This window comes from Aspergillus eucalypticola (genome assembly GCF_003184535.1).
Source record: "Aspergillus eucalypticola CBS 122712 chromosome Unknown BO83scaffold_8, whole genome shotgun sequence".
NCBI lineage: Eukaryota > Fungi > Ascomycota > Eurotiomycetes > Eurotiales > Aspergillaceae > Aspergillus > Aspergillus eucalypticola.
This window is the reverse complement of record NW_020290282.1, coordinates 873,439-898,143: the sequence shown is the minus strand read 5'-3', so window position 1 is coordinate 898,143 and position 24,705 is coordinate 873,439. Positions and strand designations below refer to the sequence as shown.

General features: G+C 49.7%; 9 protein-coding genes and 4 non-coding genes across 13 annotated transcripts; 7 read left to right on the top strand and 6 right to left on the bottom strand.

Annotated features, from left to right (window-relative positions):
- Positions 1 to 149: 149 nt before the first annotated feature.
- Positions 150 to 1,552, top strand: BO83DRAFT_377285 (thioesterase family protein). The gene is made up of 4 exons (XM_025530951.1): positions 150 to 551; positions 635 to 643; positions 778 to 948; positions 1,008 to 1,552. The coding sequence occupies exons 1-4, from the start codon at positions 198 to 200 to the stop codon at positions 1,362 to 1,364; spliced, it is 891 nt and encodes a 296-aa protein (XP_025389802.1). The 5' UTR covers positions 150 to 197; the 3' UTR covers positions 1,365 to 1,552.
- Positions 1,553 to 4,967: 3,415 nt separating this feature from the next.
- BO83DRAFT_377282 (putative ubiquitination network signaling protein) lies at positions 4,968 to 8,731 on the top strand. Its single transcript, XM_025530950.1, has 2 exons — positions 4,968 to 7,076; positions 7,140 to 8,731. The coding sequence occupies exons 1-2, from the start codon at positions 5,339 to 5,341 to the stop codon at positions 8,456 to 8,458; spliced, it is 3,057 nt and encodes a 1,018-aa protein (XP_025389801.1). The 5' UTR covers positions 4,968 to 5,338; the 3' UTR covers positions 8,459 to 8,731.
- Positions 8,732 to 9,094: 363 nt separating this feature from the next.
- BO83DRAFT_t115 lies at positions 9,095 to 9,199 on the bottom strand. Its single transcript has one exon. It is a non-coding gene; the product is annotated as a tRNA-Ser (tRNA).
- Positions 9,200 to 9,732: 533 nt separating this feature from the next.
- Positions 9,733 to 9,837, top strand: BO83DRAFT_t119. The gene has a single exon. It is a non-coding gene; the product is annotated as a tRNA-Ser (tRNA).
- Positions 9,838 to 10,771: 934 nt separating this feature from the next.
- Positions 10,772 to 10,881, top strand: BO83DRAFT_t120. Its single transcript has one exon. It is a non-coding gene; the product is annotated as a tRNA-Ser (tRNA).
- A 682-nt stretch (positions 10,882 to 11,563) lies between these two features.
- BO83DRAFT_t121 lies at positions 11,564 to 11,668 on the top strand. The gene has a single exon. It is a non-coding gene; the product is annotated as a tRNA-Ser (tRNA).
- A 463-nt stretch (positions 11,669 to 12,131) lies between these two features.
- On the bottom strand, positions 12,132 to 13,885 carry BO83DRAFT_309767 (uncharacterized protein; the record flags this gene model as incomplete). Its single annotated transcript, XM_025527405.1, has 2 exons — positions 12,132 to 13,742; positions 13,802 to 13,885. 2 exons carry the CDS (start codon positions 13,883 to 13,885, stop codon positions 12,132 to 12,134), a joined length of 1,695 nt encoding a protein of 564 aa, XP_025389800.1.
- A 563-nt stretch (positions 13,886 to 14,448) lies between these two features.
- Positions 14,449 to 14,814, bottom strand: BO83DRAFT_425722 (uncharacterized protein; the record flags this gene model as incomplete). Its single annotated transcript, XM_025535225.1, has 1 exon — positions 14,449 to 14,814. The coding sequence occupies one exon, from the start codon at positions 14,812 to 14,814 to the stop codon at positions 14,449 to 14,451; it is 366 nt and encodes a 121-aa protein (XP_025389799.1).
- Positions 14,815 to 15,295: 481 nt separating this feature from the next.
- BO83DRAFT_335223 (flavin reductase family protein) lies at positions 15,296 to 16,533 on the bottom strand. The gene is made up of 2 exons (XM_025528400.1): positions 16,315 to 16,533; positions 15,296 to 16,251 (listed from the first exon to the last, which is right to left on the bottom strand). The coding sequence occupies exons 1-2, from the start codon at positions 16,370 to 16,372 to the stop codon at positions 15,497 to 15,499; spliced, it is 813 nt and encodes a 270-aa protein (XP_025389798.1). The 5' UTR covers positions 16,373 to 16,533; the 3' UTR covers positions 15,296 to 15,496.
- A 152-nt stretch (positions 16,534 to 16,685) lies between these two features.
- BO83DRAFT_377280 (mitochondrial 54S ribosomal protein bL31m) lies at positions 16,686 to 17,495 on the top strand. Its single transcript, XM_025530949.1, has one exon. The coding sequence runs from the start codon at positions 16,794 to 16,796 to the stop codon at positions 17,292 to 17,294; it is 501 nt and encodes a 166-aa protein (XP_025389797.1). The 5' UTR covers positions 16,686 to 16,793; the 3' UTR covers positions 17,295 to 17,495.
- Positions 17,496 to 17,498: 3 nt separating this feature from the next.
- On the bottom strand, positions 17,499 to 19,906 carry BO83DRAFT_377279 (sorting nexin 1). The gene is made up of 6 exons (XM_025530948.1): positions 19,759 to 19,906; positions 19,638 to 19,697; positions 19,087 to 19,562; positions 18,656 to 19,036; positions 18,005 to 18,607; positions 17,499 to 17,943 (listed from the first exon to the last, which is right to left on the bottom strand). The coding sequence occupies exons 1-6, from the start codon at positions 19,790 to 19,792 to the stop codon at positions 17,797 to 17,799; spliced, it is 1,701 nt and encodes a 566-aa protein (XP_025389796.1). The 5' UTR covers positions 19,793 to 19,906; the 3' UTR covers positions 17,499 to 17,796.
- Positions 19,907 to 20,236: 330 nt separating this feature from the next.
- mde1 (methylthioribulose 1-phosphate dehydratase MDE1) lies at positions 20,237 to 21,473 on the bottom strand. The gene is made up of 3 exons (XM_025530947.1): positions 21,108 to 21,473; positions 20,563 to 21,038; positions 20,237 to 20,501 (listed from the first exon to the last, which is right to left on the bottom strand). The coding sequence occupies exons 1-3, from the start codon at positions 21,240 to 21,242 to the stop codon at positions 20,384 to 20,386; spliced, it is 729 nt and encodes a 242-aa protein (XP_025389795.1). The 5' UTR covers positions 21,243 to 21,473; the 3' UTR covers positions 20,237 to 20,383.
- A 526-nt stretch (positions 21,474 to 21,999) lies between these two features.
- On the top strand, positions 22,000 to 24,503 carry clxA (calnexin). The gene is made up of 5 exons (XM_025530946.1): positions 22,000 to 22,366; positions 22,428 to 22,710; positions 22,767 to 22,897; positions 22,968 to 23,621; positions 23,678 to 24,503. The coding sequence occupies exons 1-5, from the start codon at positions 22,241 to 22,243 to the stop codon at positions 24,170 to 24,172; spliced, it is 1,689 nt and encodes a 562-aa protein (XP_025389794.1). The 5' UTR covers positions 22,000 to 22,240; the 3' UTR covers positions 24,173 to 24,503.
- Positions 24,504 to 24,705: the final 202 nt, after the last annotated feature.

The window sequence follows — 24,705 nt, the reverse complement described above, 5'->3', positions numbered from 1 at the left end:
GTAGAAAGCAAGTATGGGGGTACTAACAAGCAAGCACCGGCCATGTCAGCTTGCGGAGAGAGGGAAACAATGCGCGGGGCTAGCCGAAGCTCCAACCGCCCGGACAACTAGCCGAAGTGAGAGAAGCTCCTCGGCTGGAAACAGCGACATTCTGACAATTGACCATAACTAGCTTCACTTATTCCCAAATTATAATAATGTCGCTTCAAAGATTCGGAAGGCGACCCCTGGCTGGATTCGCCGCTCAATCTTCATCACTTACCACCCGACTCTTCTCTGTCTCGACCGCATTCCGAAATGCCTCCGTTTCCGCCCCCGGAACAACGCCAAAGAAGCCTCACACCATTGATCCACGATGGCTGACCATGACCAAGCGAAGAATTGGCAGATGCATGATGTTCGGCTTAAAGCCCCCGCAGATTCAAGCAGCCGGGGAGATCCTACAGCAGATTGCAAGGGATTGGCGAGAATTGATCGCTGGCAGCGAAGGCTATTTGACAGATGAGACACGAAGGGGGCTATTTCAACAGAGCGTTGCGTGGGGAGAGATGGTATGATATATAGTCACCTGGTGCATGGCAGCTTACATATGGCATGATGCATAGATGCTAATGTAGGCGCTTGCATTGGACAGGACAGCATGGTAAGCCAGGAACTTCTTTCAAGCAACAAGTGATGTCGACTAATTCGTGAGTCTAGGGTGTGTATATTTCTTTCTAAAGCAACATTGGTTCAGTGGATTACAGCAAGGGGTCTAACATCATGAGCGACTGATTAGGACATGTGAACAACGTTACATACCCCCGATATGCAGAGACGGCGCGCGTGTACTATACCCGCAACTTTGCCATGCATATAGACCCGGCCCATAAGACAGAGTGGATGAATCTTGTCAGCTCAAAGGGCATCGGACTCATTCTTCGAAGCATCAAGATTGACTACAAATTTGTACGGTCTTCTCAGCTGAGATATAGAACTGATCGCTAATACTTCGTCTCTCTTTGCAGCCCATGACCTACCCTGATAAAGTTACGGTATATCATAAGCTGGTTCACGATCCGACATCCCCTGATGCACCTCGTCATGGGTTCTATCTCCATGCGATGATAGTCTCCGAGGCTCGCCAACGGCCCGCTGCCCGCGTTTCCGAGGACCTGGTCATTTATGACTACAAGGCAATCAAAAAGGCGGAGCTTCCACCGTTTATCATGGAACAGTTCAAATCCACCTGGGATCTTCAAGAGAAAGCTAAGAGATACTGGCAGGAGCGCATCCTTGATATAGAAACGAGGGTCCGCACATTGGAAACAGAGAGCTGGGACCGGGAAGATGCGGTCGAGGATACCGGATCTGCGAAGCAGTGATGTAGCAGGCTGACTTCCCGCTTTCGGGCAACTTTGCAGACCGACAGATCTAAGATCGACAATGTACATAGTAAATGAGGAGGATCGAGCGTAGGGCACTGGCATAGATTCTGCTACCAAGCGCGTACTGTAAGCACAGGGGTGCGGTAACGTATGGAAGCTTACTGGTAATATATCTATCTACACGGCATACAGTATGCGTATTGATACTAGCTGTATTCCATCACTTCAAGTCTTCCTGGGCGACATAAACGTTCATGAGAAGGCTCATCATGGCATCTTGAACTTAATCTTCTTTTTGAGACCTCTTCATCACCTCCCATCTCACCCCATAATGGCATTTGGTCTTTCAGACATACTTTGGAGTGGAGTCAGATCAACGATGGCCATTGGCTGTTCGAGGAGAAGACTACAACAATCAAGGACGAAACATAATGCAAGTATTTTCAGGTCATTCAGAGCTCAAATTTCTTACTGTCTTCATAAGTTCGCTGACCATAGACTGCTACAAGCTTCCCACCAATTGCGTCCTCCAGCCTCATCGGTTTCTGGGCTGGTTCAAGGCAATGCCATTATTTTACCATCTTACACCACTTATTGATGGTACCTTATTTCTCAGAACAAGTGGGCGAGACAGAAGAACAATTTTGAGATGTCTAAGTTTCACATGTCTCCCATAAAGCGATGGAGCTCGGCGACACCATGGCCATCCGGCTTGGTCTAAGACATGAGTTGCAACCCTTGAAGAAATAATACTAATGCTAAATCTAAACATGCTGCTGTTCTCTTTCCTGGAGAAGATCTCTGCCCATAAGTCTCTTGACTCGTGCGTTGGCCTTCCTACATCTACCTCCATCAACCATCAGGAAAACACCAGCGCAACCTACATTGACTGCACGAAAGCTTCTGCATCCGTCTGCAAACACTTCATCCTGAAATTCTCCGTGGAGGTGTAGCGTCGATGTTGTGTAAATCGGTAAGTCAATTGAAGAGCCCGGTTGACTCGGCTCGGTTGTCGGCAGCTGATAACTACTTACCTCTTGAGGCCGAAGCTCAGGTCCACAACCGCCATGTGATGCTTGGCCTAGCTCTCGTTACTATGGAACTGATACTCAGGCATAATGCGTGGCTGCTTCAACTTCTCAGGCTACAGGTATACAGATGGGTTGATAGCTACGCTGGCCAGTCATATAGAGATGTTTCACACATAGTTTGTGCAGTAACACAGGATCATGGTTGCCGTGGAATCCAATTGCAACTTGTTGGTTCGTCACGGCTTGACCCGCTTCATTTGCGCCACAGAGTCTCTTCTAGACCCTCCCGCCTAGTGCCTCTGATCGGAAGCTTTGCCGGATCGGTATCAGTTCCAGTGTCCCAGTTAATTGCTTGGTTTTCCAAGCTTTGACGCCGGTCTTGGGTTATGAGGCTCACCACAGGCAAAATCGTTTACCTACGAAAGACAGCAGGGTAAGTACATCTGGTCTCGCACTGTAATACTACTAGCATCAAGGGTCCAATACCCTGTGTTACAGCCACAACGACACGACAAATGGACGGGATATCCCTGGTAATCATCTGACAAGGCTTGCGGGGCTCGACCGGCAAACCCTTCAATTTAGTCAACGCGTCTGTCCACTTCAGGGTAGAAACGGTCGATCATCCATCCGATTCCAAGGCTAGTCGATCTCTGTCCGTGAAAACGGCAATCAAGTCAGGATACTTGCCTATCGAGCTGCAGCCAGTCCGATATCCGGCGTATGACGAACATTCCAATTAGCCTGTGATTCTAGGCAAATTGCCTGAGCAGCGACAATTAAAGTATCAATCGCTCCTACGGGGCAGATCAAGCGAGAAAAGTGATGATTTTGCTAGTGTGGAGATGTTTCGGTGAAATACCGCTGTTTGGTATGATACAGTATTTCCTATATATAGCTGGGCAACAGCTGGGTATTGAAGCTTATCTAATCTCACACCTACTGCCTTACTGTACCACAAGATGTCGTCGTCGTCAGTCTTCGACAATGTTCCGATGGAGACGGGCTATCCCCCAGATTGTCGGTGTCAGCTTGCTTTTTTTCTTCGGGTCCCGTGAATTGCAATTTTGATTCTTTTAATCTCCATTAAGCAGGGAACCAATGGCATGATAATGGTCTCCTTACAGGGTGCTGTTTCGGACTTGGCACGTATAAGCATTACGAGCATCATTTATCGGCTGTACAACCTCCCGCGCAAGTGTCAACTGACAAGTCCAACGGGGCCCCCAAATGACTAGAGAGCTGGGCAGGATATGCTTATCTTGACTTGCAAGTCACGAGCTAGACGACATATGGGCTTCTTCGTCTGCCCGTTTTGAATTCTACGCAATCCAGCTGATAGAGAGATAACCAACCAGGTTTATGCAATATGGACGGCACATATGACTGCCCACGGCTTGGTAGCTGCCAATGAGTTGGTGATGGTGTTGACCATGGTGAGTTTTCACAGCTCTGCCCAGGGAATTGCCTACGCGAACAACCAAAAAGCTATCCCGTGAAGGATGGGATCGCCAGATCGTCCTGTCTAGTTTGGGCCCTAAAGTCCTGGATTACCCGATAAAGCACGACCCCGGGTCTTGTCAGTGGTTAGCGGGTAAGACGTGATATGTAGGGTGACTGCGTGAGAAGGAGGGGTAAACGGACATTAACTGGCGCTGATTTCTGCGAGCCTATGAATGATGGCTGCAATAGGAGGGTAAGGTCAGAATGAACACGTAGTCCAACCCCGGCTTACGAGGCCGGCGTTCAGCAACCATCAGTCCATAAGTGCTTTAGACCGGGAAGCTTAAGGTCTGGTTGTTGCTAGGTGACGGGAGTAATACAGCTAGCCTACATGCGCAGATTGGTTGACATAGTTTTCTCTATTGATCTGTTGGGAAAGTCAAGTGAACATTTGCTTTTGTTTGCTTATGGACATGTCAAGGGAAAGAACAGCACTGACTAGCTGAAGGCGGGCGTAAGTTGCCTTGCGTTGACAGGAGGCTTGGATCCCAGCAGCCTGCGTAGAGCCGTCAAAGAAAGAAAAACTAGCTGTTCGAAGCAACTAGTGGCTGAGATTAGCCCCCATATCAATGCCTCGAGCCGGTGCCGGTACTAGGAAGCAAGCTTACTCTTGAATGATGTGGCTGAAGAGCCAGGTGTCAATTCATGCCCGTAATAGTCTCTGTTTTGTGGACACGGTTGTTTGAAGATCCAAGCAACTTCAACCTTCACCAGGATAAGAGGTCCCATTGGTCTCTTTAGCATCCACGATCTCCGTGGCTGGTCTCAACCTCCAGATCGCCCCAAAAATCGGTCGAGGGAAAGGGAATCTGGATAGCCAACCAGCCAACCGGAAGACAGCGCAGTGAGGGTAACGTCATGTAATGTATAATAAATGTCAGTAAGAAACCTCCTGTATCTGACAAAGTATGTATGGTACCGTGACAGGGAAGGGTATTATATTTAATGCCTAAGGCACCAACCACCGGATTGGCTGGAGGTTGGCCGCCTTGCTGCCTTAGCGGGATTCCCTCTCGACGATCCGTTTCCAACCTTTCGTCGTTTCGTCTTTTTCCCGCCTCGTCTATCCAGACCCAAAAGTCTACCAAACCTCATTCATTTTTCCCTTCTCTTTCCTCCCACCTTCTCCCCCGCCACCCTCTCTTACTCACCCTCTTCCATATCCAATCCGATTCACTCTGACTTTCCTTTTCTTAACCTAGTCCTTACCTCTACCGATTCTCTATCCCCTCTTGTCATTCCTTTTCCCGTTCGCTTCCTGGGTGCTACCTCCCCTCCCTTTCCTTTCCCACTCTCATCACCCCTTCTTCTCCCCTCTCCCACCCCCAACTCTTCTACTTCCCCGACGCTGTCTCCGTCCTCAATTCTCGCCTGGTCCAAGTCCTTGGCTCCTTCCTGCCAAGCTGACTCGGACCTGGGTGTTAGGCTCCCTCGTCCATGCCACGTTCATCGGCCACGGCTAGGAAGAGTCATAGCAATCGGCATGAGAATGGTCTCGTCGGTCCCGGAAAGAAAGTGAACAAGCAAAAATCCAATGGAAATCTGAATGGGAACACCAACGGCGCCTCTGCCCCGAACTCTGGTCCCTCCACTCAAGTCGACTGGCCCGCATCTCGCTCTTCCAGCGATTCGGCCATAACCTCATCGGCAACCACGGCAAGCAAGGTCAACGGCTCGGCGGACACCTCGAAGGCGGATGGCAACGGGCGCGGCTTGCTAAACGGGTATGCTAAGGGTAACGCGGACATGTCTTATGGCCAGACGAATGGCGCCGTGCCCCAGAATGGCGGACTTGCCGGACAGGCGTCGCGGCGAACGGAGAAGCCGGCGACCGGTTCCAAGAAGTCGGGCTCTATCAATCCACTCCAGCTCGCGTCGACGATCCTCAAGTCCTGCCCGATGTACGACACGATCGCCATTCTGATCTTTCTTTTGCAGCTGCCGCCTATGGTTCTCACTCTGGTTCAGTTCCTCTTTGCTTCCCTGACCTTCATGCCTCCTAGCGGTGCAGCGTCTGGCTCCTTGACCTCCAACTTCGACATCTTTCAGGGCCCCGCCGGAACGCCTTCTCTTGGCACAATGATCGCCATGGATGGATTCTGCTTACTCTTCTGGGGCCTTTTCATGTGGACATGGGCGCAGAACTTTGCGCTCGATTTAGCTCATGTTCAAGTTGCCATTACGCTGGGTGGAGGAGGTTCGGGGAAGAATGGAGGGGTCAATGCTCTCTGCGTTGGCATTGTTCTCGTATTACATCTTATCCGCAGTAAAGGTATACAGGATTTTGTTATAGGTCATCTGCTCTCCGCCAAAATCGTCTCGCCTGATTTCTTATCGCAATATTCACATCTCATGCCCCCCGAGTTTCGTCGCACGGAACCGCAAAGCTCCCCAAGTTGGATGCGCAGTCTCCTCGCCGTTCACATCTTGGCTCAAGCCGGCACCGCCATGGCAAGAAGATCGATGGCGAAAAACCGGTCACCGGCTCCCCCTCGCAACGGCAAGCGCGTTGATACCGAAGCCTCTGCCGGGTCGCAGACACAAATCGATTCTGCGTTCGAGTCCGGGGCTAGCGTATCTTCCTACATCGGTGCCGATGGTCAACTCGTTACGCCGGCCACTCATAAGGATGGCAGAGATAGACTCATGTCGGCAAAGAAACGCAGAAGGCAAGCCAATCAGGTCCGGAGCCGTCAACCGTTCTGGGCTGCACTCGCAAGCACGAAGGTGACGGTGATGAGGGAGTATGAGCATTCTAGGGCCCTCAACAAAACCGGCAGGGGCCTTATGATGACAGAAGAGGATCTTCAGGGCATTTCGTTAGATGATGGACTTGTTTGGATAACCGAAGTCGATAGCTCTACTATCAAGTTTGCCGCGGGTGACTTCACATCCGTGGATGATCCCGCGCTTTCCGGAGTCTGTGAAACTACTCGTCTGGGAAATGATGAAACGGAACCTTTCTACGTCTGTGTTAACGGCGCATTGTGGGCAACGGCAACGATCACCAAGGTGCAAGACGCTCCGAAGGGGTCAAACACGGTACACTGGCGGGGCGAAGTCTCGGGACTTGCTCCTAACTGTGCCTATACTTGCTCCTTCGTGCGGAGCGATACTGATGAAGAGATCTGTGTTATGAGCGTCAAGACACCTGCTGCAACTGACGCGGAACAAGGTAAGGGAATACCTCGTTTGGCCTCCAGTTCGTCCGAAACAGTTGGCTCACATCGGCCACCAGCAGTCTCTTCGATCCCAACTCCTCCGCAACCTTCTTATCGTCCGTCATCACCGACCACTACGCTCAAGAACTCGATCATCAACGCCGAGGTCAAACTGAATGAGAAACGCGCCCGGTTAAGGAAAGCCAAAAACGACCACAAACTCGTCATTTCCAAAATCAGGAAAGAACTGGATAACTACAACCATCGTCTGCAGAGTGGTACCGATGAGAACCGACAGAAGCAGCGCTCGTTACAGCTTGAGAGAAACATTAAGCAAACGGAGGAAATCACAGCCGCTCTTGAAAGCCAACTCGACAATTTGGAGAACATTCCCGAGGAAGAACTCGAAGAATGGTCGACCCAGAAGTCCAAGTACGAACGGGAGTTGGAACATCTTAACCTGGCTAAGGAGGAGCTCGTTTCTGCTCGGGCCGCTGTTGCTCGTGAAGTGTCGTCACTGGAGTCGGAGCTGAACTCGGCTATCCAGAGAAAGGAACGTCTTCAGGGCCGCCGTACTAGGGTCAATGAACAATACGAGCGGATCGTCTCTGCCAACGCCCAAGGCTTGAATGAGCGGGAGCGCCGTGCCGCGGAACAATTCGCTCGGGAGCAGGACCAGGCGAAGTTAGAGGCCAACTTCAACGAGCAGTTTGCCAGCATCAGCCAATCCGTGCAGGAGTACCAGATGCGCACCAACCAACTGTGGCAGCAAGCTGCTGCTATTGAGCAAGCCATCCAGCAGCAGCAACAGCAGATGCTCTTGGATTCTGCCCCGCTTACACCCGAAGGGAACCTGCCTGGCACCAACCCTCTGACTGAGGCACCTGGCATATCTTTGGGGGCATTGACAACGACTGCGCCCAGCACCCGCTCTCTCCTGGGACTTAGCTTTCCCGCGCTGAAGTCTAGTCCGCTGCAGCATGCCTCGTCCCCCGTTGGTGCCGCTTCGTCTCATCCGACTAGCCCAACACAGCCACCTTCCTATTTGCAACACTTCCCGACTTCCCCGCTTGGTAACGCCGGCAACTACTTCGATACGGATTTCAGCTACCGTGACCGGTCTTTTTCCAACCGGTCTGCGCACAGCAGTCTCTACGGTGCTGATTTTTTGGACTCTAATCGTCGTGGTCCCTTCCAGCTTGATCTCTCCGACACGGTCGTTGAGAAGCGGATGGATTCGGGCTCCGAGGGGGTAACTCCTAACCCGATCATGAGACCCATCTCGACCCCGTTCCAGCGGGCCGATAGTCGTGGTAGCGGAAGTGGAAGCGGAAGTAGCGGTGCAAGCGGTAGTGGAAGTGGCAGTCCCAGCTCGACGGGTGGTAAGGGCAACTAGGCGAGGTGAAAGGACAAGTCTGTGGTTCTCCTCACGAGCTCCATCTGGCTTGTTTCGGGTTGCGTTGTGGTTCCAGTTCCTGCTTGGTCGTGTTCATCTTCAGACGTGATGCTCAAGGTTGTATGGTGGTTTACCTGCTTTGGGGTTCCTTGGCCCAGACGAGTTCGCGGCCGCCGTGTGTCTTCCGTCTTGGTATTCCCATCGCCTGTGAACAAAGAAATCTTGTGTCATATGTAGAGCCTATTCATAATTTGCCGAAAAGCCTGTTTCTGCACATTTCGTGGTTTCATTGTAGATGTTCATTCTATCGGTAGCATCGTAGATGGCGTAACCCATGAGTTGCTGGTCGATAAACAGCTTTTTGTGGTATCATTTAGACCATTTTCTTATCTACTAAGTAGTGTATATATTCTACGCCTTAACATCACTTTTATACTCGATTCGTAACTGCCATTCGCGCCGTCTTACATGAGTAATAGTAGACAACGACTTTCACAGACCCCATAATATATCCTCATATCCGTCCACAACTGATCAAAACAGACACTCAATACCCTCCTAATTATTCCATTCATGTACCAAGAAAAAAGAAAGGCAGGCTTATAATAATATATAAGCACGGCAAAAAGAGATATGCGACACCTCTGGGACTCGAACCCAGGCGGGCGAACCCACAGGCTAAACAGCTAGTACGAAGAGGTAGTAGCAGGCCTGCGCCTTAAACCACTCGGCCAAAGTGTCTGATTGGATGGTGGCGAGGCTGCCTCTAGTGATTCTCTATCGTGAAGGTGAATGGGTGCAGGAGGTGCTGATAATGAGGATAGAGTAGCTAGCTATATATCGCTCATTAGAAGGAATCAGATACCATATTGACTACCAGTGGCCTCTTGCATATGTCTACATATTTACGCTAGGTTAGTTGCATTACACTGCACACATATGTACGTGATGACCCTGGCAGAGAAGGTTAAGTTGGTATGCGGGATAGGATGCATGTGCCATGGTACTACTCTACACCGGAAATAATCAGCAGATTAGACCATCGACCTAATTATTCAGTCCCTCTCCCTACACGGCATGCGAGGTATGGATTAAGACATGAACATGAATCGTATTCCTTATATTACTCCAGACCCATCAGATAGAAAGTCATTTACCCGGACATCCTACAGGAAGATCAACTCTTATCACCAATCAGTTGAAACTCCAGTTACTACTGCTCGCTCCGCTCGTACAGCTCCAAATCGCTTCCAGCCGCAACTTTATCAGATTTGGACACTTTGGCCGAGTGGTTTAAGGCGCAGGCCTGCTACTACATTCCTGTACTAGTTGATTAGCCTGTGGGTTCGCCCGCCTGGGTTCGAGTCCCAGAGGTGTCGATAAAAGATTCTTTTTTATATCTGGTGAATGTTTATATTTTATTGATATATGGCTCTTTCTCTATTTATTATTAGTATTAAATTAGTTCTTCTGAAGCATAGCTAGAAGATATTAATCTCTTACACACTAGATATATTACTAAGTTTTAGAGTGTGTCAAACCCTAGGATCGTTTCCCTGTCCCTGTTAGCTTAGCTTCACTGGTATACGTACCGTCGAACTAGGTCGAGGAGGAATCAGGCTGATGACTAGCTGAGGACAGCTGGTCTTGGACATGAGAAGAGAAGTAAGGCCGAATAGTGCCGCGCAGCTATTCGTAAGTAAGTGCGGACGAGTGTTCTATCGCTAAGCTTTCAAATGTATGGTTACTTAAAGACACTGTTATTGAGCACGAAGAACAGAACTAGCTAAGTACATGAGAGAGTGTCCTTATATATCCTATCCTTCGTATACCATATCATATACCATTCTGGGTAAATTGATGGTCGATCCAATCGTAGTCCAGGATCCCAGTATACCCTAAGTATACCCTCGATGGTAGGCTTGATGGTAGATGCTCACGTGATGCGTGGCCATCTTGGACGTCATAGTGGTAATCCGACAGTTTGGTTTTGCCCGAGCGCTGCACTTATCGGCGCTTTCTGCCTGGCGAGTCCGCCTTACTAGTAGATTAACTAGCACATCTTTTACTCTCTTTTCCAGGAACCTCTCTCTCAGCAACTTAAGTAAAATGAGTCTAGTTCACTATAGGCTGTTAGAGATAATAAAGAAGGCATAGGGTAGAAAATTACTTGTAATTATATTTGATATTATTCAGCAGGAGCTTCTATTTTGATAAATATTGTTAGAAATTTATCATGTTATAAGCTCATGTATAAAAAATGTTATTCCCCGAATTTAGTATGTAGATTCTAAATATAAAATACATTAATAAGACACTTTGGCCGAGTGGTTTAAGGCGCAGGCCTGCTACTACACTACCTTATTGTACTAGCTGTTTAGCCTGTGGGTTCGCCCGCCTGGGTTCGAGTCCCAGAGGTGTCGATTATCATTCTTTTTATCTGGTGATTATCTATATTTTATTAATATGTGGCCCCTTCTCTTTTTACTACTGGTATTAAATCAGTCCTTTCTAAATTATAGCTAGAAGTCATTGGTCTTTTACAGACTGGGTATTTTACTTAGTTTCAAGATCTTCTTTCCAGGACTCAGTATAAGGATCTACTTGTCAGGGTCAAGCCTGTCGACTAGGTAAGGAATCAACCACTAAACACCATGAATTCATCTAGTAACGAGAAAGGTAGCCTATACCCACAGAATAGACTGATCCTTGAGGGATCAGTAGTCCGGTAGCAAAGAACCAGTTGCTTATAGGCGCTGAAAGGACGCGGATCCGCTGTCGATGACCTCACGACTCCCACAGCCGCTGTGATATGTCATTCTGGGGTCCCGACCAGGAAGGATATTCTAGCCATTCTATCACACTCAGCAACTTGAGTAAGAGAGTCTGGTTTACTATAGACCATTGAAAATAATAATAAAAAAGCATGGAGCGGTAAATTACTTGCAGCTATATTCAATATTTTTCAGCAGGAACTTTTATCTCAATCGATATTCTTAGAGTATCAGATTATGTATTATAGAAGTTAATTTCTGAATGTAGAATATAAATACCTCCGTGCTGTGTGCATGATATAGGTATCTAAAAATGAAAATCTACCAATCAGACACTTTGGCCGAGTGGTTTAAGGCGCAGGCCTGCTACTACCTCCTTGTACTAGCTGTTTAGCCTGTGGGTTCGCCCGCCTGGGTTCGAGTCCCAGAGGTGTCGTATCTCATAACTTTTTTTTTCCCTACTAATTGACAGTTAATTCGAATTGCGCCTGACGTGCGAGCCTTCAATGGTGCCCATCATCAAAGGCCTGCTAGTCGTGTTCTCTAACTCATCTGGCTATGTATGAAAAGGCTTTGAACTTTTATATCCCTGTAGTGATTCCAACCAAGGATTGGAAGACAAACCTCTGCTCATGCCATTGATAACACGCCAAGGGAAATGAAGTATTGCTGCTTTTCAGATAGAGAGCTTTTGTGATCGGACAGTTGTGTGAGGGCTAAATTTGCTACATAACTATACAGGTTTAGTTAGGGTAACAACTTATGAGCCATTGTTTGACCCACATGATTTATGGCATGCTATAAAAAGTATGAGAAGACAAACTGGAGATAGCAATGACTCGGGTAGTAACCTAACGATGCCCAGCAATAAATACCCTGTCACTACCTCCGAAGGTACCTCATACCAAACGTACAAGAGCCTCCACAATATCTGCCATTGCACGAGTATCATAAGATGCATTGTGATAATTTCGAGATGACATGTTTTCTTTGCCTCTTACGAGGTACTCCCTGACCGATTCGAGTCGCTTTGAGGGGAGATTAGGTAGGAGTTTCCTACATAGGTCACCGATGTTGACTGGTTGAAAATTCGTAGATGTTAGATGAGAAATCTTGCTGTGGATCAACACATCTTTCCCAGTAAGTAGCCTGAGGAAACATTGCATGTCTTGAGCAGAAAACCAGGATAGTAGCTGTACGCCACTATGGTCATAGCCACAGACAGTCCTGACAAACTCCCTTATTTTGGAGGGGGTATCGCCATTCGTTCTCAGACCGCCATAGCACCTCAGAAAAAGCGTCCCCATCATTTTATGCTTATTAGAGACGTATGGGGAGACGGCTTCTACGAGTTCTCCCATAGACATGCTGTAATCCACACTTTCCGCATATAGAATTTTTCCATCGAGCTGTCTAATCGCAAATTGCAGCGGAATTGGCGAGTATTTAGCTGGCATCGAGATAAATTCGAAGTCAATGATCCAAGTTCTGTTAGGGCGCGAGTAAAGGCTTTTAAGCTGTAGTAAAGCTCCCCGCGTATCACCTGTGATAGATATCTCTCGCTTAGAGGCGCCATCTGCGAGCAAAATCCCGCCCAAAGTTGAGCCAGACAGATTAGAGGCATGATTGATGAGTGCCCTGGAGTGGTATAGGCAGTAATACGAAGCTACAGAAGCCTGGGACTCTGGACATGTATAAAACATGCATCTTCTCTTCTCGTCAACAAACTCCATAGATTCTACCAGGCTCAGCTTCAGTGCATGCGTAATTTTGCTGCGAATGTTTTGTATAGAGGTAGCAGTGACATCTTCGTGTTCGAATGACTTTTCAATGTCTTCAAGTCCCAGCTTCGGTGGGGTGCCAATACCAGAAGCGTCAAGATGGTGTGAAGACCGAGTTAGAATCTGTTCATCAGTGACTCTATTGATGAGTGTATAATGACCGAGCTCGACTAGCTGAGAAGGTTGCACTGGCGCTTTGAAGAAGGACACTCGAGGCGCCTTCTCTATAATCGCATTTATCATGGATTTGATATCTGTATACTTGCCATACATTGGGCTCAATGGCTGTCCAAACCGGTAGCTGGAATGCAAGATTGTGGTGTATAATGTCCACGTCGGGGCAAAACGGCGCGGCCTCCAAGAAGATGTCTGTAAGAAAAGCATCTCAACGTCTGTGATGTAAAGGACCGGACTCAACCTCAATTTCGAATGTATAGGTTGTGAGTCTTTGTAATATCTCTGCATATACTCGACCACCTGCTCTCTGCTGTCAATGCGTTTCCTCTTTCGTCCTCTGCACTTCATCAATTCGTGATCTATCGTCCAGCCTTGGAGGTACAAGGTGTCAGGGGCCATCTCATTGACTACTGCACCCTTAAGAGAAAGTGACAATGGCAAAAAAATTCTGATACTATCTCTGAATACAAGCCAGATGGCCCAATGCTGTGGTGCGCCTCGAAATGGTTCGTTATAATCAAATCCGACTCGAACTGGAATTGCAGATTCGATCTCAGTCAAATTATGGATGTAAACAACTAAATATAATATGGGAGCGCCTTGATACTTACTCTATCGTCGTTATCAATGATCTGTTGACATATGAGCGCGACGCAAGACCCTATTTCATCATAGCAAGAGATATTTGTATTCATCATCGTCACAGCCGATGCCATCTCTGATACAGACGATCTTATCCTGCATGATGGTTTCCAACTTAGCCATTGTTCCATTGCAGAAAAACCCGTCCTGAGGTGAGATCCTTGAGCGAAGTTGTTCCATTGATAGTATGCGTTGAAGAAGCGGATCGGTTATGTCACCGACCTGCCAAGTATCACCGTCGGCCATAAACTTCTTATTGAAAACGTAGGAAATACTGTCACTCCCTTGGAGGAGTTGTGGGAAAGCGAGAATGCCCTTTTTGGTCCAGTCATGCTTGGCCGGGCTCCACAACAGGGTCGAACTCCATGCGAAAGGATATTGTTTGGTAAAAGCGAAAATCAGGCGTGAGCCTTGGGTCAACGCCGAACTTGATCAATGCCTTCTTCCATGGACCATTGGTGAACATGTACCCGCAGACCGGCAGAGCTTCTCCAACGTCGCTTTCACGGCGCAGTTGGAGTTGGCTTTTGATTACCCTGATTGTTACTATTGGGCGGCGCTCCAGGATATCATGAATCTGACGTGCCGTTTCTTTGATAGACACATTCAGGGTCGATTACTTATCGATCAGGCGGCTGCCATCTGGAATCTTCGCGGCATCCATATTGACGGTGGCACCTGTGAACTCCAATCCCCCAAGGATACTGACGATATCCTCTACATCTTTGCAGGCTTGCTTAGAGGCATCGATGGAATTGCTACTGGATGTGCTGTAGTCGTCATCGTCGTCGTCACTGTTGCTATCGTTGTTATCGTCGTCAAAGTTTGCGTTGTCTTTAAAAGCTAGCGAGTCTGCAACCTCATGGCCATAAACAGCTCGACCCCGTCTGTCTCTGTACTCATGTTTGTTTTGGACAGCTTTGTTGTCATTGGTATCTCCAGAACTGTTGCTGACCGCATGGGATGATCTTTTAGAGCGCATAGTGAACCGTGTTGTTCACGAATGATTGTTGACCTTGACCAAAGCTGCTTTGCCCTGAAAGGAGCATTGCGATACGCAAGATGCCTCAATGAAATTTAGTATATTGGACTTTAGTAACAGTAATATGGCGTGTGAGTTAATGAGATGTGTAAGACAACCCTAAAGAGGTGTGGATAAGTGAATAGTGGGGCAATTTGATAGTGTGCAGCCCATGCTGTCACTCATCGATTATATGAAGCCCCCCCTTATGCGCTAGTTTGGATCTCGGTGAATAATGGTAATAAATCTAGAACCCTAAAAAGAAAGAAAATGGACAATATCATGCGTGTTGCTTGGTGTGTCTATCTAGGTGCGAACAACTAAAATACCCCATGTTTCCTGTTAGACTATGTAAGTCACACTTGATACTACAATACCAATTCCTGTTTAATGTACGATGCTCACACGGATTTGGTAAGACCAAGATCTATGGTGTATTAATCTATGTACATGTAATGGAGATAGTGTTTGCGAGATTCAGCTGAAGCCCAGGATATCGAGTATGCGTAATATACAGAGGTAACGTAACTCCTTGAGAGGCTACCGGCACTTTAACAGTATAATGTGTATGGCCCGTATCTAGAGCATCGGGTAATATAAGGGGAGAAAGGCTTGAGTGACCACGGATTCTGAAAGCCGTCTTTCATATCTCGTGGCCCATTTCCCAGAAGTGAGTATTTGCGTACGTCAGGCAAAGGTCTCCAGCCTTTGTCTCGGAGTCAAGGCTCAACAGCTCTCCTGAAAGCGCTCGAACAACAGTTCCCACGACGATCGTGTGGTCCTGGACCTGGATACTTTGCGGGTGGAGCTGACACTCCAGTACGAATGGAAAGTCTTCCGACCCTGTGGTCGTAGCATCCTGCTTCCTCTGCAACAACGGAAGAGGTCTCCCGGAAGTCTCATCACCACGAAGGGAATGTTCGTGCGCAACGAACTCATATTCACTCTTCCCCTCCAAGAGTGACAAATTGTGGTTGCCCTTGGAGAAGTCTCGTGCAAGGGTAGCGGTTGTCTGTCGGGGAGCGAGGAGGTGTACAAGGAAGCGCTTCGACGATTGAAGCGCGCTGAGCGTCTCGGAGGGCCGGCGCACGTTGAACGATATGACGGGTTCCGGACTGAGGGTAACGGTGTTAAAGGAGGAGACGGTCATTCCGCGGAAGGCCTTATCTGCCGGACCGTTGGGATCGGTGGCCGTGATGATGGCGACAGGGTAAGGAACTCGTCTCATCAAGAGACGGACTTGTTTGGATAATAAGGCGACGACATCGTTCTTCGTGTTCTGAACCCCTTTCAAGTCGGATTGGGGATTTCTAGCGGCTGCGGCGACTTTGGTGACCGTTCTGCGGGATTGCAGTTGACCGTATCGGAGAGCTGTTCCAATAGATGGTGCGCATTGCCCTTTACAAGGAAAGAGTTAGTTGGCGTATAATAATTGCGAGCATACAAAGCAGACCAACTAACCTGTGAATTGGCCCACCGTCCGACAGGCCGCAAGTATAGATCTAGAGTAAGGAAGCATTATTATCCCGCGGCGGACGGAGCTCGCAGCTCACGGAGAGACGGGCAAAAGAACAGAGGTGAGAGAAGCAACAGAAAGACTCTCGGAGCCCTCCAAAGTCATCATGAAGACACAGACACAAATCCCTCAACGGTTCAATGGGCAACCATACTAGCCACCAGACCGTAGCACGCAAATTGATGGGTTCAAACAAAGTCAAGTTGAAACTCCGCGACAAGAAAAGAGCAACCCACGGGATGCTGACATAATCCCCGTCGTTCCGCCCCGAATAATTTGTCTTTGGTCAAAGACAGACTGGAAGATCACCGCAGCGTCGCAGTCTCCAGTTCCAATTCTCCCACCTAGGCCCGGCATATTCAATCACCTCGCGGGCGTCCTCTCAATTACCGATTTCTCTTCCGGTCGCCAAAAAAAGAAAACCATGTCCCTCAGCACTCCCCTCCGCCGCACCGCGGCCACCACCTCCCGTGTCCAGACCTCCACCAGCTTCATCTGTTCGCAATGCCGACATGCGTCTCTCCTTCGTCGTCCTAGACGCCCTTACCAATTCACCCAGCTGATTACCCTGACCGACGGCAGCACCTTCACTCACCGTACCTCTTCTCCTCTCCCCGTCTACCGCTCGACTCGTGACACGCGCAACACTCTGCTCTGGAACCCTACCTCAAGCAAGCTGAAGAGCGTTGAGGATGATGAGGCTGGTCGATTGGCGGCTTTCAGAGCTAAGTTCGGTCGCAGCTGGGATGTGAACACGCCTGTGGAGGACTCTTCCAAGACGACGGACAAGTCGGCACAAAGTAAGGAGGCTGCTGCTGCGGAGGCCGCTGCCGCTGCTGAGGAAGAGGACGACAACTTGCTGGATTTGATCAGTTCGTTTGGTCAGGAAGAGCAGCAGGCTTCCCAGAAGAAAAAGAAGGATTGATATGATTGATTGATTTGATTGGGTTGGATTGAATTGTGCTGGGGTGTATGTATGATGATAGTGTGGGCGATTTATGGACCTTTGTTTCCAGTTTCTTCTTTTTTCTCTCGATGTTGTTGTTATACGATACAGATCTTGTTCGGCTTTATGTACAGTACATCATACCATTTGAATGGAGTTTCAGCATCGGTGGTTTAAGACTTGTTTTTCCTGGAGTGTAGCCATTGCACTGTCTTTGAGTCGATGTGAATGAACATGATTAAAGCCATTACTATACTACATTGGAGAAGCCATTGATATCAGGGCGCTGCTGTAGTGATCCATCCCATTGAATACTTATAAACGACTCGCCATAAGAAAATGAACAAACGTGCGCCGCTCCTCTCAGTAAGCAGGCAAAGTGATAATCAACGTTGGGTAATACCGCAAGGCGGAGAGTGGAGGGGACATCAACAAGTCGTCGCTTTTCTTTTGTACAGAGTCTGACAGGTAGGGAAACCGCCTATGCCTCCTCTGCCGGAGTAGCTTCAGCGGTTTCCTCGACTGCAGGGGGCGCCGAAGCATCGCCCACTCCTGCGGCGCCGTAGAGGGGGTTTCCTTCTTCACCCGCATCCAGCTGCAAGAGGAACGTTTCCCAAAGCTCGATCAACTGAGAGAACTATGTTAGCAAACATTTGTCAAAATTGTTTACCGGACAAGTAGCTGCTCACCTCTTTTTGGGCTTCCACTGCACTCTCCAAAAAGGTCTCAACCCCAGATTTGAAATCCTCCACCTTCTCCTTCTCGAACCTCTGGAGTTCATTTCGCATAAGCCGACCCATATCCTCGAATAGTAGCCGAGCCTGATGAACCTTTCTCTCGGCATCGGCCACATCGGCATTGACTTGGGTCAGGCGATCCTGCTGCGTCTTGCCCTGCCTGAGGAGCTTCTCTTGCGTATGTTTGCGCTTCTGCATTTCCGCTTCCGCCGCGTGCCAGCTATGAAAAGCCTTCTGGCGCTGGGAGAAAGCCGTCTTCACACTTCCAATCAAACGAAGATACTCGTCGATTGTGATTCCCAGAGTGAGAACATCCTGTTGAGCTTGGCGTTCGTACAGCTCCCTTATGCGTAGCTGTAGGTCGGAAAGGCCATCGAGGGGACTAGAAAGCGCAGGAGACAGCTCGACAGCTGCCAATGCATGAAGGGAAGCCGAAAAGTCGCCAGCAGCCTCAGCCAGTCCTTTGCGCTGCGCCACCACTGTGTCGACCGATTTCATCAATGCCTTCAACTGATTCTCCAGGGCGTCCATGTAGATCTTGCGGTCATGGAACCACTGAAATTGTCAGCACGGCTACCTGCTCGCACTCGTAGACAAACTTACATCATCATGCTCGACGAACTTTCCACCACCACCGACGTTAATGCCAAAGGAACTGAACATGCCCTTGTTCTGGCCAAGGTCGGGTTCCCTGTTTTCCTTGTTTTTCACGTCCATGTTAAAGGTTTCGCTCTCGAGGAAAATCTTAAGATCGCCATCATGCTGGAGAATAGGGTGTGCCGCGATTTTGTTCAGCATCCGCTCAAGAGCAGCCCTCCTAGACTCGACGAAGTTCGTATCGAAACGACCCACCGCTTGCTTCTCCGGAGGAGGGGGGACAACAACACCGGGGTTGTTGTTATGCATTGAGTTATAGAGCCAAAGGAAGTCACGGTATCTGCGGCTGACCGTAAACTCCGGTTGTCGGTAGGCTTTGGAAGTCGTCTATATGTAGCATGAGCAGGGTCCTACAGCATCCCACTAGAATGACATACCTTGGTTCTCACTTGATACACAATATGACTGCTGGTGAGGTCTCCAACTTTGTGCGGATCGCCGACAGTGATATCGAAGGTCGGGTTCGCAGCCTTTTCCACGCTAATACTGGGTTCTGATTGCCGTTTCGCCCCTTCCGCCTCACTCGGAGGTTGTACTGGCGGAGGTCCTCGAAATCCTGCACCATCCTCTTCCAGATTCACAGAATCCGCTAGGCCAGTTCCTGCGGACGCTTGGGAGGCAGATGATGTGGGACGAACATTGCGCCCTGAGAACTCCTTCTGCGGCGGGGCAGGTGCCTGCTCAAGGGGACTAGTTTCCGCCTTATCCCCGAGCGGACCAAGGGGATCAAACGAGTCATCCACCGCCTCTAACTTCGTCGCTTGCGCATTGATCCTTCGGGTGCCTCGTGGGCCTCGTCGTACAGGGGAAAGGGGGGCACTGGGGCTAACTTGTTGTGTCGGTTGGTCGGGAGCTGGGAGATGTCGTCATCAGGTTAGAAAGCTCGGACAAGAGGTACAGGGATGCAAGATGCTCTTTAGGGACATACACGTTTCCTCTACTTCGGATCGGGATGCTTGATGGGTGGTGCTCGATTGCGAAGGCACGTCTGCATAACTGCGTTAGACGAAGCACGATGCGATTGTATCCGTGACTGCCTGGGTGCTTACCGCCCCACGGGGAGTCACCAGCGTCGAGATCCATGAGAGATGTGGGTAGCCAACTGGGATAGATCGGAAATCAAGAGGTATCAATTAAGAATAGGAATTAGCTGGAGAATCGAAAGACGGCGTGAGGGGTTGGGGAGAGACCGCAGTCGGGGGAGTTGGAGGGAGCGACCAGGTTGCCGTAGTCCGATGATCCGCGCCGTTGTCCAACTACGGATTAGGGTTCCCCCGCCAAGCTTGATGGAGGACCTTCAGGCTGACCTCCATTTGAACTTGCAACTCTTCCCAATGTTTCTCTATAAGAATGTCTTTTCTGCCTATACAAAGACATGTGGTTTTCTATTCAATGCTTACAGTCAGTTTGGTGAGCTCAAGCACTTGGCAACAAACACACTGGCCTGCTGGATGGATTCCAATACCAAGCCAGTACATTCCCCGAGATACAAGCTAAACACTCAAATTCCCGGCCCCTGTTTCTTACAAAGAAGTACTAGACTACAGTATTTCTTCAAGTGAAGCAGATATTTATTTCATATGTATCATCATCATAGCCGTGCGGCCCAAGTCAGAAGACCTCCAACTGCTGGACTACACAGAATTGAGCGTTTCAGCGAACAATTCCTTCAAACTACGTTTCTTTCACCCAAGGAAGACCAAGCTTGTGCATCTCAACAGCAAGCTGGAACAGGTAGTCTAGACTCTCGCACTGAGTCTTGGCTTTGACGACGTCGTCTCCCCACACATAACTAGACACATACATGAGCCCGCCGTCACTCGAAAGTCAAGGGTTAGAAGATGAGAACTTACATTCCGTGTCTCCGCACAAGGACAGCATAGGTGTCCGGGTATTCCTCCATCGCCTTCTCCAAGCTTCCCGTGAGGTCTTCCTCAAACGCGGTGTTATCGATGATCGGGATGCGAAGAGTATCGTAGAATCCCATCATGCCCTTGCCCTTGCCACGGGGGATACCCTTGATCTGCTCAATGTTGCTGATTTCAAAACAGGCGTTCGGGCCCTTTTCGCGCTCAACCAGGAGGGTCACCAGGACCGCCCACTGAGAATGAGTGTGGATACAGCAGCCAGCCCCGCGCTCAAAAGCGGCAAGGAACAGTGGCGTGCATGCCGAGGGCTTCAGGTCGAGCGGCTTGCGAATGTATTTGCGATCGGACGGAGGGTACTTGGGCGTAGGAAATTCCAAGACGAAGATGTTGTCGGATTTCATCATCTCCTTCTGCACACCAGAAGGAGCGATGAATATATGGTTATCGCGACGAATTGAAGTCTAATGCATAATAAATAGTGATCGATTAGCGGTTAATCACGATCGCTCTGGAGGTGCAACAGTGCATACCCCGCCACCAGTACCGGTGACCCAGCCCCAATTGTAGAACCGGCGACAGAGATCAGGGATCAAGTTGGCGGGATGCTCGGGGTCAGACGACTGGACCAAATGGTCATTGTTCTCCTTTTGGATTTCTTGGGCCATGGCGATGGTTATTGCGCGTGGTTGGAAGATCGATTAGGTAGGAACAGACAGCTCGGGGCGATCGGCTTTAGAGTGATTGTCACAAATTCTCTAGCGCTAATTCTGCAGTAGATCTTCCCTAGATCCTGCGATGAGAGAAATAGAATATATATTGGAAATACAGCGACACTGCCTTGAACGTCGTACAGGTGAGGCAAGAGGAGGTTTGACAGAAAAATAAAAAAAACTGTCAGGCGGCGGGGAGGGGAAAGCAGAAGCAAATCACCTCACTAACGCCTTTGGGTGGATTAAGGTAGCGGGGGAAGTGTGTTCGCGCCATCGCCGACCATTGGTGGACAAGCAACGGAAGAAGGAGGTAATCCATCTAGTAGTCTGAACAGCGTGAGTCTCCCGCTGTAAAGCATAGTTCCCAAGAGAAGGAAAAACCGGATCTTTTATGTAGGTCACTAAAAATGGACCACAAGGTCCTTTACTACATCCAGTAATAATACCTACTGTAAACATTCCCAGCTGCTGAGAAATGAATTGCATATGACAGTCACTGGATTCCAAGTCCATGAACTGCAATTCTTCTAGACTCTGGGTCTACTTACTAAATTAAATACAATCCCGAGGAACGGACAAATACCAGCAGCCGATTTGCACCCGCAGAACATTGGAGAAGCGCGACTAGCCAGATCGGGCAGGCGGGACCTTTCCACAAGGAGCAGCGGCAGCGGAAGAGGCCACCTTGAACTTCCCAGCTTCATGCATTACCTTGCGTCTTCTTATATAACCATCGCTCCAACGGTTCCCTTCTTCCTCTTCTCCTCTCCCTTTACCTTCCCCGTGCAGCTACTTGACTGTTGAGCTTGCCTTCCTCTCTCTCTCTCTCTCTGATCCACATTCACCCTCTCCGGAGGTTCAATTGCTGGTGCGCTTTGTTCGCCTTTGTTTGTTTTTCTTCTTTTCTTCCTCTCTCGGACGTTCTGGTTTAAGAGCGCCGGTCGCTATCCACCATGCGTTTCAACGCTGCTTTGACTTCTGCCCTGGTCTCCTCGGCCTCCATCATGGGCTATGCCCATGCTGAGGAGACTGAGAAGAAGCCCGAGACCACCTCCTTGGCCGAGAAGCCTACTTTCACCGTGAGTATCTCCGCAGACCGACAAGAGGTGCTGCCGCGCCCTGCTAACTTCATGCTTCCAGCCCACCTCCATCGAGGCTCCTTTCTTGGAGCAGTTCACCGATGACTGGGACTCCCGGTGGACTCCCTCTCACGCTAAGAAGGAGGACTCCAAGTCCGAGGAGGACTGGGCCTATGTTGGTGAATGGTCCGTCGAGGAGCCCACTGTCCTCAAGGGTATGGAGGGTGACAAGGGTCTCGTCGTCAAGAACGTCGCTGCCCACCACGCCATCTCGGCCAAGTTCCCCAAGAAGATCGACAACAAGGACAAGACTTTGGTCGTCCAGTATGAGGTGAAGCCGCAGAGTAAGTGTGACAATCGCTGCGCATGCTCGGTGTTGGGACGCTAACGATAGTCACAGACTCCCTTGTCTGCGGTGGTGCCTACCTGAAGCTTCTCCAGGATAACAAGAAGCTCCACCTCGACGAGTTCTCGAACGCGTCTCCTTACGTGATCATGTTCGGTCCCGACAAGTGTGGTGCTACCAACAAGGTAAGAAGGATCTTGCTAAACGCTGCTTAGTGCAGGCGACTGCAACGGGGACTAACAGATAGTTTCTTAGGTTCACTTCATCTTCCGTCACAAGAACCCCAAGACCGGCGAGTACGAGGAGAAGCACCTTAAGGCCCCTCCTGCCGCCCGTACCTCCAAGGTCACCTCCGTCTACACCCTGGTCGTCAACCCCGACCAGACCTTCCAGATCCTGATTGATGGCGAGTCCGTCAAGGAAGGTTCTCTCCTTGAGGACTTCAACCCCCCTGTCAACCCCGAGAAGGAGATTGACGATCCCAAGGACAAGAAGCCTGCCGACTGGGTTGATGAGGCCAAGATCCCCGACCCTGAGGCTACGAAGCCCGAGGACTGGGACGAGGAGGCTCCCTTCGAGATTGTCGACGAGGAGGCTACCATCCCCGAGGACTGGCTTGAGGACGAGCCCACTAGCATCCCCGACCCCGAGGCCGAGAAGCCCGAGGACTGGGATGATGAGGAGGATGGCGACTGGGTTCCTCCCACTGTTCCCAACCCCAAGTGCCAGGATGCCTCCGGATGTGGTCCTTGGTCTCCCCCCATGAAGAAGAACCCCGACTACAAGGGCAAGTGGTCTGCTCCCTTGATTGACAACCCTGCCTACAAGGGACCCTGGGCTCCCCGCAAGATCGCCAACCCTGCCTACTTCGAGGACAAGACCCCCTCCAACTTTGAGCCCATGGGCGCTGTAAGTGTACCTGTCCATTGTAAGGCTTAGGCTTTGAGTGACTAATGATGATGCAGATTGGTTTCGAGATCTGGACCATGCAGAACGACATCCTGTTCGACAACATCTACATTGGCCACTCCGCCGAGGATGCTGAGAAGCTGCGCCAGGAGACCTTCGATGTCAAGCACCCCGTTGAGCTGGCTGAGGAGGAGGCCAACAAGCCCAAGCCTGAAGAGAAGGCCGCCGAGCCCAGCGTTAGCTTCAAGGAGGACCCCGTGGGTCACATCAAGGAGAAGGTCGACAACTTTGTCCGCCTCTCTAAGCAGGACCCCATCAACGCCGTGAAGCAGGTTCCTGACGTTGCCGGTGGTCTTGCCGCTGTTCTCGTCACCATGATCCTCGTCATCGTCGGAGCCGTTGGCGCCAGCACCCCGGCTCCTGCTCCCGCCAAGAAGGGCAAGGAGGCTGCTGGTGCTACCAAGGAGAAGACCGGTGCGGCCACCAGCTCCTCCGCGGACACTGGCAAGGGTGGTGCTACCAAGCGCACTACCCGCTCTTCTGCCGAGTAAACCGGTGCAGCTATCAGTGGAACAGCACGCAGGGAAGAAAGGAGAGATAAAAGGCGGAAAAGTCCAAAACAAACAAACAAACCAGGGATATCCTAACTACATTGTGTTTTTATTTTATACCTCTGTTGCAGCGTTCAATCAATGATTCATTCTGATTCCATGGTGGAAAGGCTAGTGGGGCATCAGCTACCGCCTATACAAGGAAGAGGATAAGCAGACCTCAGTTGGGGGGTTTCTTGGGAGGAGGTTAATGCAAGTGAAATGTGTAAAAGTAGCCAAGCTGCAGAATTCTACTGTTGGTTTCTCTAGTTCACGGAATGATCGGGTAGTTCTTGTAACTTTTCCAGCGGTGTCACAATTTTGTGACCGATCGTCTTGCGGTCCGAGGTTCTATACACCGTCATCGGAGAAGGGCCGACGATACCCGCCATTTACTTACACAGGAGCTTCCATCCCCGAAAAGATTTGATGAAGGTATCGCAATTTCCTTGAAGGGCGAATGTAGCCATACTGGGACTATCTAGAAATAGCTT